Raw genomic sequence first — 15,188 nt, 5'->3', positions numbered from 1 at the left:
CCAAGGGGCCTGTTCTGTGCTATACTTCCCTATGTTCTATAAAAGTAGTTCTGGGATTTACATATTAATGAACAGAAACCTGCAACCCATTCTAAAAGATGAAAGACTTACTAAATTCATTTCAGTTGCATGACACTGTAATCTTTTGCTATAAATTGTGTCTTATGGTCCTGTTCCACAGGTACCTGCTTTCAAATAAACCTATTGGATGATAACCTGGTGTTGTATGATTTTTAACCTCATTTTAAAAACAGTTCATATTACAGAAGGAAGTTCGGAAAATCTTATAAACAGCAGATAAATCTCCAGGACCTAAACTAATGTATCCCAGAATGCTGTGGTAAGTAAGGGAGGAAATTACGAAAACCCTTTCAGAAGTATTTGCATAATCTATAAATACAGGTGAGCTGCCTGATGACTCGAGGGTGGCTAATCTTGTACCTTTGTTTAAGGAAGGTTGTAAGGAGAAACTGGGGAACTATAGACCTGAGTCTGACTTTGCTTGTGGGTAAATTGTTGGAGGTGATAAGATATATGGACATTTAGAGGGGCAAAAATTAAGGATAGTCAGCATGGTTTTGTGCAAGGAAAACTTGACTGAGCTTTTTTTGAGAAGTTACCAAAAAAGGTTGATGCTGTTAATTTGGATTTACTAAAGCCTTTGACAATGGTAGACTAATTAGTAAAGATAGGTCACGTAGGATTCAGCATGAGCTTTCCAATTGGATACATCTTTGGCTTACTGCAGGAGCTAAGAGTAATGGTGGAGGGTTGCTATTCGGACTGGAGGCTTATGACCAGCAGTGCTCCACAGGCATCAGTTCTGGGTTCTCTTGTTTGTCATTTATATAAATGATCTGAATGAGAATACAGGAGGCCTGGTTAGCAAGTTTGCAGATGACACTAAAATTGGTGGCATCTTAGAAAATGAAGGCTTTCTAAGATTACAAAAGGATCTTGATCAAATGGGTCAATTTGCTGAAAAATGGCAGATGGAATTCAATCTGAATAAATGCGGGGTATTGCATTTTGATACAACAAATAAAGGTAGGGCTTATACAATTAATGTTAAGGCCTTGGGCAGTGTTGTAGAACAGAGGGACCTAGGGGTGCAAGTACATAATTTTTTAAAGTTTGCATCACATATAGACAGGGTGGTTAAAAAGGCATTGGCATGCTTGCCTGCAAAGGTCAGTCCTTTGAGTGTAGGAGTTGGGATGTTATGTTGAGGTTATACAGTACATTAGTGAGGCCTCTTCTGGGATACTGTGTCCAGTTCTGTTCACCCAGCTATAGGAAGGACATTATCAGGTTGGAAAGGGTTTAGAAAAGAATTACCAGGATGTTACAGGGTTAAGAAGATTTGAGTTGTCAAGAAAGGCTGGACAGACTGGAGCGTAGGAGATTGGGAGGTAACCTGACAACTTTATAAATAATGAGAAGCACAGTTAGGGAAAAGTCAACTACCATTAACTCGAAGATGGGGATTTGAAGACTGGGGGCTCATTTTTAAAGACGAGAGGAGAGAGATTTAAAAATGATGAGGTGATTGTTTTTTTTTACAGTGTGTGGTTTGCACTTGCAATGAACTTCCTGAGAAAATGGTGAATGCAGGTATTACAATTACAACATTTCGAAGTCATTTGGGTGGATACACAAATAAGTTTGGAGGGATATGGGCCAGGAACAGGCAGGTGGGACTCACTTAATTTGGGATTACGTTCGACATTGACTGCTTGGATCAAACAGTCTATTTCCGTGCTGTATGTTTCTATGACTATGACTCTAAGATTGTTACATTTTTGACTAGCAAGGGCATTAAAAGTTATTAGGCATCGATCAGAATGTGGAGTTGGGAAAAGGAGGAGGTCATCGAAGATCGTATTGAATGCCTAAGCAGAGAGTGCGGTGCCGGAAAAGCACATCAGGTCAGGCAGCATCCGGGAGCAAGAGAATCGATGTTTCGGGCATAAGCCCTTCATCAGGAATGAGGCTTGTGGGCCGAAGGGGGGACTGAGAGATAAATGGGAGGGGAAAATGAGGAAACTGGTGAAATCCACGTTGATCCTGTGCAGTTGCAGGGTCCCAAGGCAGAACAGGTGGTTTTCTTCCTGCAGGCATCGGGTGGTAAGGGTTTCGCGATGGAGGAGATCCAGGATCTGCGTGTCTTTGGCAGTGGGAGGGGGAGCTGACATGTCCAGCCACGGGGCAGTGGGGCTGGTTGGTGCAGATTTCCCAGAGAAGTTCTCTGATACGATCTTCAAGTTGGCGTCCTGTCTCCCTGACGTAATGGAGACCACATCGGATGCAATGGATACAGAAGACGACATTGGTTGAGGTACATGTAAATTTCTGTCGGATGTGGAAGGATATGGTAATTTGCCAATCTGAAACATGATCTGCATTTAAAGCAGATGAATTTTGGGCTCGTGACAGCAGTACAGTCCCTTCTGACTGTACAAATTTCAAACGTTTCAGGTGGTGTGTCATTACAACCCTGAACAAATTGATTAGAAAGATCTAGTTAGACAAATTGGTATTACCCCAACCTGCAACAAACATGAAATATATTTAAAATGATATTAGTAGATGACTTCAGAAAGACAGACTCATTAAATTGCATCTGTGGGTCAATTTTACGATAAAGTGCAGTGATAGATTGGGACTAAAAATGAAATGCAATGTCAATCAAATCTTGACATTAAAAAGGGGTCCAGGAGCAAAGACACCTGGGAATTCAGACACAACTGTCTGCAGTTGGTAAATACTTACGAGATGACAGTTATATAAATTTGTCAGTGCTAGAAAAATTGGGTGCGTGGTTGATAAGAGTTAGTTTGCTTGATCAATGATCTAGACCAGTGGGCAGAAAAAGGAGCACTTGGAATTCCAACAAGACAAGTTGGAAAAACAATAGGCATGGTCATACACAATAATTGCAGGATATTGAGAAGTGTGGAGGAACAAAAGGATGTCAATGCACATGTTTTTTTTAAAAAGAAGGATCGAGGCTATCAGCTGGGGGTTTGGTTAAACTGAATAAAGCACTAGTTAGACCACAGCTAGAGGGCACCACATAAGAGAATGATTTGATCAATTAGCAAGGACAAAAGAAATTTAAGAGGATGTTACTAGGAACTGAGAATTTTGTATTAGGGGAAAAATATTAAATAAGTTGGGGCTGTTTTCTCTAGAAAAGAAGAAACCACATGCAGACTTAAATGAAGGGCACAGATTTAAATTAATTGGCAAAAGGATTTAGATGCGCAGAAACATTTTCACCTGATGATGTTACCTAGCCAGGTAATGAAATGTCTCGATATCAAACCTACAGCTCAGCGAGCAAACCTACACCCTAAACATTTTCACCTATTTTGGAACTCAATGCAGAAAGGGAAACTCATTGCGTTTATACAAAAAAAGCTTAGATGCGCAATTGCTGTAACCTATAAGGATATAGACCAAGAACTGGGAAAGGCAGTTTAAGTTGGTTGACTTCTTTTGCTCGCTCAAATTCCAAAGTTCCAGTAATCTACTTCCATCCGACAACACTTACCTTTTGAAGTTGATAACGTTGTTTTAGAAATGGACAGAATCCATTACTTTATAAATAGAAACAGTGGGCCAGCAAGAGTTATGGTACCCCTTTATAAATAACTCAGACATCATTCCAGTCATTTCAGGAAGAATGGCAAGGCCTTGGAGGCTGAAGAAAATTACTTCAAAGGCATCAGGGTTGAGGAAATTTAGCTTTGCAGGAATTGTATAAACTGGAGATTAAGCAGGCATTAGAACAGTGAAAAGCCATGATGTAGATAGATAATATGTTCAAACTTTTTTTTAAAATTCACTCAGGCTGTGTATGTCATTAGCTAGATCACTGTTTATTGTCCCTGCCTGGTTGCCCTTGAGAGCTGGTGGTATACTGCCTTCTTCAACTATTGAAATCAATTTGCTGTAGGTACTTCCACAATGCTATCAGGATGGGAGTTTGAGCATTATGACCCAGTGACACTGATGGAACAGTGATATACTTCCAAAGTCTGGAGGTGGCTTGGAGAGGAATTTGCAGGTGGTACTGTCCCATTAATGTGCTGCTTTTATCCTTCTAGGTGGTGATGATCATGACTTAGGCAAGTGCTAAGGACCTTTGTGGTGAATTGCTGTTGTGCATCTTGTAGATGGTACACACCTACTACTGAGCTTTGAGGATGCAGTGAAGGTTTGTGAATGTGATGCCTATCAAGCAGACAGCTGTGCCTCAAATGGTGACAAGTTTCTTGAATGTTTTTGAAGTGCACTCATCAGGCAAGTGGTGCAGGCACTCCCAATTGCTGTTTGAGAAGAGTTCCCACATTTGTACTTAGCAACAGGGAAGGAACGCCAACATTGTGGGCGGCACGGTGGCACAGTGGTTAGCACTGCTGCCTCACAGCGCCAGAGACCCGGGTTCAATTCCCGACTCAGGCGACTGACTGTGTGGAGTTTGCACATTCTCCCCGTGTCTGCGTGGGTTTCCTCCGGGTGCTCCGATTTCCTCCCACAGTCCAAAGATGTGCAGGTTAGGTGAATTGGCCATGCTAAATTTCCCGTAGTGTTAGGTAAAGGGGTAAATGTAGGGGAATGGGTGGGTTGCACTTCGGCGGGTCGGTGTGGACTTGTTGGGCCGAAGGGCCTGTTTCCACACTGTAAGTAATCTAATCTAATATAGAGGAACCTCTGTTATCCGAAGGGCATGGGCGGGGAGAATTGAGTTTGGTTAATTGAATGCCAGATAACATTCAGTCATGCATCGGGACCTTGTGATCTTGTTCAGATGATCCGAAATTCAGTTACTTGAATGCTGGATAATCGAGGTTCTTCTGCACTTTAATGTCAGGATGATGTGATTTGGAGGCGAATTTGCAAGTAGTGGTGTTCATGTGTCTGCTGATCTTGGCTTTCTAGTTGGTAAAGGTCATTTAAGTACAACTTGCCAAGTTTCAACAGTACATAATGCAAATAGTTAACACTTAAGATGGCAGATAAGCTGTCATCAAATGGGTACCTGGCCTTATATGGCATTGAATTTGAGGGCTATTAGGCTGCACGCACCCAGTTAAGTGAAGAGTAGTCTGTGACATACGGCTGATCCAGTTTCTGGTCAATGGTAACCCCAAGGACGTCACTGATTCTATTACTCCAAAACATTAGGTAAGACATGAGAACAAGAACACATGCATTTCAAACATTAAACTCTACACCAGAGACTATAATTTTTAAAGACGGGCAATGATGATGCCTTGCGGTGACTGTTAATTGATAATAAATTTATTCCTCTTTATTTTCTTATCACTGGTGAGCGTGGCTCTGGAATTAAAGAAGTGGAACTACAGAAGGGAAAAACTGGACAGAACAGAGAGAAGTTTGGGAGAAGCAAATGAAAAGGCTCATGAGCCTTTAAATACTGGGGACTAGGATCAATCACATGTAAGAATATTAAGAGACGAGGAATAAACATCCCTAATGAGCTTAATTACTTATTCCTATTTGTATGAATGATTGACTAAAATAAGGCATAGAATACAAGTGGAAAAAAATTAATTTAAAATGATTTGAGATCATGGTCTTAAAAGTTAAAATTCTGAAATGTGGGAGTGAAAGAATAATTGTAGTTTTCATTATTGATTGTAAGCATTCCTTTACTAGTAATCCACAATACCTCATTAGTGTGTTCATGTTAACGTAAATAAATTAGAAAGGGTCCAAACACAATAGAAAATACTTACAGTACACTCTTGCATTTCCTGTTCCTTAGTAGCTAGCCTCATAACAAGGATGTTCTCCCTTCGAGCAGATTCATGTTGCTGCTGCTTCAGCTTCTCTTCAGACTCTCTTAACCCACTCACATCATTTGCTATCACAACATGAAAGTACAAACAAATATACAACATTAACAAGCATTTATTTATGGAATAGCTTCTCAAAGGTGGTCATTCCAATTATAACTTTAATTAGCACGGTTACATATTTTGCATTTTGTTTTGCAAGGTTGATTACACATCAATTCAGGCACAAATATTCACAGTCTCACCATCGACTCACTATTTTATCCTGTCACGACATTAAACTGACATGAACTTAGCCAAACAAAAACAGAAACTGCTGCAGAAATTCAACAGATTTGGAAGCATCTATAGAGGAAAAGAAGTTAACATTTCAGATGCAGTGACCAGTCTTTAAAATTTGGATGTTAATTGCTTTGTCTCCACAGATGTTGTCAAACCTGTGTTTTTCCAGCAATTTCTGATTTTGTTTCAGATTAGCAGCTTTTGTAGTTCTTTTCTTTATGAGCTTTGCCAACATGCCTGGTTTGTTATGATCCTGAATTTAAATGTCAGGTTCAGGTGCAGAATCGTATAGTACCACATTTTGATCAGATTTCTTTTACCATAAAAGTAATTTTATACATTTTATCACATTTCTACAACCTTCATATATAAAGCGTGATTTTTGATTTCAATTATTCAATGCTAACAGAGTTCACCAAATGGGTACACCAAGGCAGAAACTACAATTGCTTGCCCTCAAAACTGCCCCCACCACTCATGCAAAAGTGGCAAACTATCTGTAAGTTATAAATCAGCTAGAGCATCAAACAAATGGGATATGAAGATCAGAACTTTTTTCAAATGTGATCTCCATTGGAAGTATAACATAACTTCAGCTCTGATGAAGGGCAATCACAATCTGAAGTGCTCAATCTTTAACAATCTGCAAGCAATTGTAGTGCTCAATCTGTGACAAGACGAAGGAACAATAATAGAAATTTTTAACCACAGAAGTGATAATGAATTGAGAAGGAATCAGACTAGGTAATTTCGAGCTTCAGACTGCCAGACAGAAATATAATGGAAGAGGATATAGCTTTTAAACTGGAAATGGTATGGATACAGTCAGTACATTCCTGAACAGGGAAAGGGTGGGTAAATAGAGCCTGAGCTCCCTGAACAACAAAGGAATTAGATAATGGGTTGAAGGTATAAGGAAGCACAGGTTCAAAATTTAAGTGCACATAGGTGAGAAAGAACAGTAAGAGGCAAATAGACAGTAAGAGAATAATCCAATATAAAAATGAATTACAAGATCTGCTTTTGTAATATTAACAGCAAAAACTCATGAGCAGAGGTAATAATACGTAGACAGATTTAACTTCCCCGATATTGACTAACTTCATGCCGGAAGCTTGAATGGGGCAGAATTCGTAAAGACCATTCAGGAAGGATTCTTGACACAGTATATAAAAAGTCCAACCAGGGAAGGGGTTATACTGGACCTGGCTTTAGGAAATGAGCTCAACCAGGTGAGTGAAGTTTCCGTTGGGAGCATTTCAAGAATAGTGACCATAATACCAAGAGTTTTAAGATACTCATGGATAGTGATAACATCAGCCCTTGGGTGAGTGTGTTAAATTGGCAGAAGGCAAACTACAATAATATTCAACAGGACTGGAGAACATCAATTAGAGGCAACTGTTTGAGAATAAATCCACATTGGACATGTTGGACTATTTCAAATGACAACTGATAAGAGTTTAGTAGTGGCACATTCCTGCGAGAATAAAGGATAGGTAAGGCATGTTATGTGAACCTTGGATGATGAGGGACCTTAGTCAGAATGAACAAGAAAGAAAATTTAAGATTGGGAGGAAGGGAACTGATGAACCCCTTGAAGTATTAAGGAAAGTAGGAAAGAACAAAAATCGGCCTCCAGCAGCAGCAGGAGCAGTGAGAGCGAGGACCGGGGGCTGCCGGAAAGGTAAGTTTTCATCTAAAAGGACTTACCTCAAGAATCAGCTGCCTCCATTTCTGAAGCAGCAGCAGCAGGAGCATTGAGAGCGAGGAGCTGAGTGGGAGCAGTCGAATTACCATCTGGGAGAGTGAGTAAACTGATATATTTGGGCAGTAGCTGAACCAGAGACACTACACGTGTAGTGGTCCTCACCTACCCTCGTTTTTCTATTTCTTTTTTATCGTGTAATTGGTAAAAAATTCTTTTTTTCCCTTTTCTGCTTATCTATTATTTGACATTATAGTTGGACTAAACTAAGCTTAACAATGGCAGGAAATCTCAGACCCATGTTATGCTCCTCTTGCTCAATGTGGGAGCTCAGGGACAAGGCTGATGTCCCTGACTCATTCACGGCAGGAAGTGTGTCCAGCTGCACCTCTTGTTAGACTGAATTACAGCTCTGGAGCTGTGGGTGGACTCACTTTGAAGCATCTGGATGTCGTGGATAGCACGTTTACCAAATTGGTCACACCACAGATTAGGATTGCTGAGGGAAAAATTGAATGAGTGACCAAAAGGCAGAGAAAGAGCAGGAAAGCAGTGCAGGTGACCCCTGCGGTCACCTCCCTCCAAAACAGGTATTGGAGGAGATGGCTCGCCAAGAGAAGGCAGCAGTAGTCAGGTTCATGGCACTGTGGCTGGCTCTGCTATACAGAAGGACAGGAAAGAGAGTGGAAGGACTATAGTCATAGCGGGTTCAATTGTAAGGGGAGTAGATAAGTGGTTCTGTGTTTGAAAACAAGACTCCCAATTAGTATGTTGACACCCAGGTGCACGGGTCAGGAAAGTCTCAGATCAGAACATTCTGAAGAGGGTGGGTGAAAAGCCAGTTGGTGTAGTGCATACTGGCACCAATGACATAGGACCTCAATTCATTTTTTTTAAACCTACAAGCAGATTTTAGGGAGTTAGGAACCAAGTTCAAAAGTTGGACCTCAGCAGCAGTAATCTCAGGATTGCGACCGAGTGCCGCGTGGTAATCAGGATAAATGCATGGCTTGAGAGATAGTGCAGGAGGGAGGGATTTTTGGGACATTGGGACCAGTTTTGGGGGAGGTGGGACTATTACAAATTGGACGGTCTACACCTGGGCCAGACTGGAACCAATGTCCTTGGGGGTGCTTTTGCGAACCCTGCTGGGCAGGGTTTAAACTAATGTGGCAGGGGGATGGGAATCAAATGAGGTGGTTAGTGGACAGTAAGGAGATAGCAACTGAGGGCAGCACAGTGGCTCAGTGGTTAGTACTGCTGCCTCACAGCACCAAGGTCCCAGGTTCAATTCCGGCCTCGGGCAACTGTCTGTGTGGAGTTTGCACATTCGCCGTGTCTGCGTGGGTTTCCTCCGGGTGCTCCGGTTTCCTCCCTCAGTCCAAAGATGTGCAGGTCAGGTGAATTGGCCATGTTAAATTGCCCATAGTGTTAGGTGTATTAGTCAGAGGGGGTGGGTTGCTCTTTGGAGGGTCGGTGTGGACTTGTTGGGTCGAAGGGCCTGTTTCCACACTGTAGGGAGTCTAATCTAAAGCCCTCACAGGAACTAGATAATGAAGTCAGCGTGACTAAGGGAAAGAGTAGGCAGGTAGCCAATGATGAACGCAAAGGGATTGGTGGTCTGAGGTGTATTTGTTTTAATGCGAGAAATGTAATAGGTAAGGCAGATGAACTTAGGGCTTGGATTAGTACCTGGGAGTATGATGTTATTGATATTACTGAGACTTGATTGAGGGACAAGCAAGATTTGCAACTAAATATCCCAAGATATAGATGCTTCAGGCAGGATCGAGAGGGAGTTAAAAAGGGTGGAGGAGTTGCATTACTGGTCAGAGAGGATGTCACAGCTGTGCTGAAAGGGGGCACTATGGAGGACTCGAGCAGTGAGGCAATATGGGCAGAGCTCAGAAACAGGAAGGGTGCAGTAACAATGTTGGGGATGTACTACAGACCTCCCAACAGCAAGCGAGAGGTAGAGGTACAAATACGTAAGTAGACTGAAGATGTAGGAGCAACAGGGTGGTGGTGATTTTAATTTTCGCAACATTGACTGGGATTCACTTAGTGTTAGAGGTCTAGATGGAGCAGAATTTGTTAGGAGCATTCAGGAGGATTTTCTAAAGCAGTATGTAAATAGTCCAACTTGGGAAGGTGCCATACTTGACCTGGTGTTGAGGAATGAGCCTGGTCAGGTGGTTGAAGTTTCAGTAGGGGATTACTTTGGGAAAAGTGATTACAATTCCGTAAATTTTAGAATACTCATGGACAAAGATAAGAGTGATCCTAAAAGAAGAGCGCTAAATTGGGGGAAGGCCAACTAAACCAACATTCAGCTGGGGAATGTGGATTGGGAGCACCTGTTATAAGATAGAACATTACAGCGCAGTACACGTCCTTCGGCCCTCGATGTTGCACCGCCCTGTCATACTAATCTGAAGCCCATCCCACCTACACTATTCCATGTACGTCCATTTGCTGGTCCAATGATGACTTAAATGCACTTAAAGTTGGCGAATCTACTACCGATGCAGGCAAAGCATTCCATACTCTTACTACTCTCCGAGTAAAGATACTACACCTGTCTTATACTTACCTCCCCTCACTTTAAAGTTGTGTCCCCTCGTGTTTGCCGTCCCCATACTTGGAAAAAGGCTCTCCCTGTCCACCTTATCTAACCCTCTGATTATCTTGTATGTCTCTATTAAGTCATCTTTCAAACTTCTTCTCTCTAACGAGAATAGCCTCAAGGCCCTCAGCCTTTCCTCGTAAGGCATTCCTTCCATACCAGGCAACATCCTTGTAAATCTCCTCTGCACCCTTTCCAAAGCTTCCACATCCTTCTTATAATATGGCGACCAGAACTGTACACAATACTCCAAGTGTGGCCATACCAGAGCTTTGTACAGCTGCAGCATAACCTCCTGGTTCCGGAACTTAATCCCTCTATTAATAAAGGCCAAAACACTGTATGCCTTAACAACCCTGTCAATCTGGGTGGCAATTTTCAGGGATCTGTGTACATGGACACCGAGATCTCTCTGCTCATCTGTACTCCCAAGAATCCTACCATTAGCCCAGTACTTTGCATTCCAATTACTCCGGCCAAAGTGTATCACCTCACACTTGTCCACATTAAACTCCATTTGCCACCTCTCAGCCCAGCTCTGTATCCTATCTATGTCTCTCTGCAACCTACTGCATCCTTCGTCACTATCCACAACTCCACCAATCTTAGTGTCGTCTGCAAACTTACTAACCCACCCTTCTAAGCCCTCATCCAAGTCATTTATAAAAATGACGAACAGCAGTGGACCCAACACCGACCCTTGCGGTACGCCGCTAGTAACTGGACACCAAGATGAACATGTTCCATCAACTACAACTCTCTGTTTTCTTTCAGCAAGCCAATTACTGATCCAAACTGCTATGTCTCCCACAATCCCATTCCTCTGCATTTTGTATAATAGCCTACTGTGGGGAACCTTATCAAACACCTTGCTGAAATCCATATACACCACATTACCCATTTACTCTCATCTACCTGTTTGGTCACTTTGTCAAAAAACTCAATATGATTAGGCACGACCTACCCTTTACAAAACCGTGCTGACTGTCCCTGATCAGATTATTCTTTTCTAGATGGTTATAAATCCTATCTCTTATAACCTTTTCCAACACTTTACCAACAACTGAAGTGAGACTCACCTGGTCTGTAATTACCAGGGTTGTCTCTACTACCCTTTTTGAACAAGGGAACCACATTTGTTATCCTCCAGTCCTCAGGCACTATTCCTGTAGACAATGATGATTTGAAGGTCAATGCCAAAGGCTCGGAAATCTCTTCCCTTGCTTCCCAGAGGATCCTAGGATAGATCCCATCCGGCCCAGGGGACTTGTCTATTTTCGCACTCTGCAGTATTTCTAATACCTCTTCCTTGTGAACCTCAATCTCTTCTAGTCTGGATGCAAGTATCTCTGTATCTTCCTAGTCAACATTTTCATTTTCTATAGTGAACACTGTCAAAAAATATTTATTTAGTGCTTCCGCTATCTCCTCTGACTCCACACACAACTTCCCACTATTATCCTTGATTGGTCCTAAGTTAACTCCCGTCATTCTTTTATTCCTGACATACCTATGGAATAGCCTTAGGGTTAACCCTGATCCTATCCGCCAACAACTTCCCATGTCTCCTCCTGACTCTACTGAGCTCTCTTTTTAGGTCTTTCCTGACTTCCTTGTAACCCTCAAGTGCCCTAACTGAGTTTTCACATTTTGTCCTAACATAAGCCTTCTTCTTGGCCAGGGGTTCCACTTCTTTAGTAAACCACCGCTCCCGCGCTCTACAGCTTACTCCCTGCCTCACAGGTACATACTTATCAAGGACACATAGGAGCTTTTCCTTGAATAAGCTCCACATTTTTAATGTGCTCACCCCCTGCAGTTTCCTTCCCCATTCTACGCTTCCTAAATCTTTCCTAATTGCATCGTAATCTCCCTTCCCCCAGCTGTAACTCTTGCTCGGTGGAGTACACCTATACCTTTCCATCACTAAAGTAAACCTGACAGAATTGTGATCACTGTCTCCAAAGTGCTTACCTACTTCCAAATCTAACACCCGGCCAGGCTCGTTACCCAGTACTAAATCTAAAGTGGCTTCGCCCCTTGTCAGCTTGTCTACATACTGTGTCAGGAAACCCTCCTGCACACACTGGACAAAAACTGATCCATCTATAGTACTCGTACTGTAGTGATCCCAGTCAATATTTGGATAGTTGAAGTCCCCCATGACAACTACCCTGCCTCTCTCACATCTACCGAGAATCATCTTTGCTATCCTTTCCTCTACATCTCTGGGACTATTCGGAGGCCTATAGAAAATTCCCAGCGGTGACTTCTCCTTTCCTGTTTCTAACCTCAGCCTCAGTTAACGAGTCCCCAAACATCCTTTCTACAACTGTGATAATGTCCCTGATCAACAATGCCACACCTCCCCCTCTTTTACCATCTTCTCTGTTCTTACTGAAACATCTGAATCCCGGAACCTGCAACAACCACTAGACAAGTCATGCTGTTTTATACAAATTTAGTAAGGCCACACTTGGTATATTGTGTCCATTTCTGGTCAACATACTACCAGAAAGATGTCAATGCTTTGGAGAGGGTACTGAAAAGCTTTAACAGGATGTTGCTTGGTTTGGGGTATTTTAGCTATGAATAAAGGTTGGATAGACTGGGCTTGTTTGCATTGGAACGCAGGATGTTAAAGGGTGACCTAAAAGAAGTTTATAAGATTGGGAATAGTATGGATAAAATGAGAAGTAGAAGGCTGGAGAGTGGAGGGGCCATTACTAGCAATCACAGGCTAGAGCGGTTTAAACAAAAATGCGCAAAGCAGGTTTTTCCACTCAAAAGGTTGGGGAGTGCCTGGAACATGCTGCCAGAGGTAGTGAAAGCAGACACAATAGCAGTTTTCAAGAAGCGTCTGGGTGAATACATGAATAGGAAGGGAACAGAATTAATCCTCTAAGTGAACGCAGTTTCAGTATAGAAGCACAAAATGTATTGGTGCAAACTTGAAGGTCCAAACAGTGTATTCCTGTGCTGTATTGATCTTTGTTTAGATTAGATTAGATTAGATTATTTAGAGTGTGGAAGCAGGCCCTTCGGCTCAACAAGTCCACACCAACCCGCCGAAGCGCAACCCACCCAGACCCATTCCCCTAACACTACAGGCAATTTAGCATAGCCAATTCACCTAACCTGCACATTTTTGGATTGTGGGAGGAAACTGGAGCACCCGGAGGAAACCCACGCAGACACGGGGAAAATGTGCAAACTCCACACGGTTCTTGACTGATTAGCAACCTTCCTTCCTATTAGGTATTACTTCAAACTGCAGACACTTTTACTAACTGCCATCAACTCTACTTGATGCCACGCATGTTCGAATATGGTCACCATAAGCAGTTCTTTTAAAAAAATTAGACTTTTCAATCAACCTGGTCAGCAATGTAACTACACATCTCTAGAGCAGGTGAAACCTGAACAAAATTCATCTGACTCAAAAGTACTCCAGCCCATTACCTAATTCCACAATTGATACACAATTAAAATACTGAAGGAAAAATATTGTAGGGTTGAGGAAAGAGGTGGTGGATCAGAAACCAGCTAAACTGCTCTTTGAAACAGGCAACTGACCCCCTCTGAGCTGTACTATTTTATGACTACATTATCAAATTATGTTGCCTGCCCGGAATAATAATTTAAACAAAAAACCCAAGTCTACAAGCAAATGTTTCCTTTGCTTTAAACATTGGAGCATCTCCACAAGCCAATAAGTTTAAGATGAACACTACACCATGAAAAACCATGCTCTTCTAATCTTGTCAGAGCACAAGTTTGGCTGTTCACAACATGAAAAATGCATTCTTCCTCAACTATTATCTGACCACATTGCCAACAAATCCTTAGAACGAAACTGCATTTTACAGAATTCACAGGAATGAATTAGATACAAGTTTTACTTGTACTTTCATATCAATCTTTTAATTATAAGTCACAACAAGGCACTCTCAAGGCAGTTGTACCAACTCCAAATTTAGGGAAACATGTTAAGTTTGGTTCAAATTACATTTGAATTCTGTGAAATTCTACTCACAGGGGTAGCTGTGGAGAGTATAATGAAAATCAAAAGCAACAATTCTAAGTCAATGTAATGCAAGTTCAGTAGAATTTCTGTTTTATCAAGCTTTAACAAATTTAATATTACCAAATTTCTCAAGTGTTCTGCTCTTTTATAAGATGAGGTGGCGTGAAGTAGTAAGTAAGGTAGTGCAAATTCTTAAAAAAGTGAACCAATTAAACTCAAGAAAGCAACTTTAAGATATATCGAATTATTTTTGGCTAAGCAGGGTTTTTTTTTAAAAAAAGCTTCACCATCTATCAAAAGTTGGATCATTCAAAAACTAAAGCTATTGGTTTTCTGACATGCTACTTTATTACTGCCAAGAAAGACATCTGGTGAAGCTTTTTGTCTTGTATTCATCAGGACAATTTGCAAAAAATCCAATTTAAGAGCAAACTCAATATTTATACTGTACAAGAATGGTGAATAGTTGGAAACTGGATTGATTGGTAGAGGCACTACCAATCAGAATGCAATTAATTATGACAATTAACTGCCAAATCTGATCCATTAAAGCAGGGCCCTGAGAAATGAATTGATAAATGGGTGCCATTTACTTTGCAGAGTTGAGATAGATGGACTGTACATGTTACTTCTGCCTGTGAATACAGCCTTATAGATTAGATTAGATGATTAGATTAGATTACTTACAGTGTGGAAACAGGCCCTTCGGCCCAACAA

At 41.6% G+C, this 15,188-nt stretch overlaps 1 protein-coding gene across 1 annotated transcript in view; it reads right to left on the bottom strand.

Moving 5' to 3' along the window:
- Positions 1-15,188, bottom strand: part of LOC122553255 (WT1 associated protein) — a 90,799-nt gene that overhangs the window by 26,409 nt on the left and 49,202 nt on the right. Inside the window, exon 7 of the mRNA XM_043696839.1 lies at positions 5,769-5,896. Within this exon, the coding sequence (XP_043552774.1) occupies positions 5,769-5,896 (128 nt within the window). The remainder of the gene's footprint in view (positions 1-5,768; positions 5,897-15,188) is intronic.

Source organism: Chiloscyllium plagiosum, chromosome 9, assembly GCF_004010195.1.
Source record: "Chiloscyllium plagiosum isolate BGI_BamShark_2017 chromosome 9, ASM401019v2, whole genome shotgun sequence".
NCBI lineage: Eukaryota > Metazoa > Chordata > Chondrichthyes > Orectolobiformes > Hemiscylliidae > Chiloscyllium > Chiloscyllium plagiosum.
This window is presented reverse-complemented; position numbering and strand designations above follow the sequence as displayed.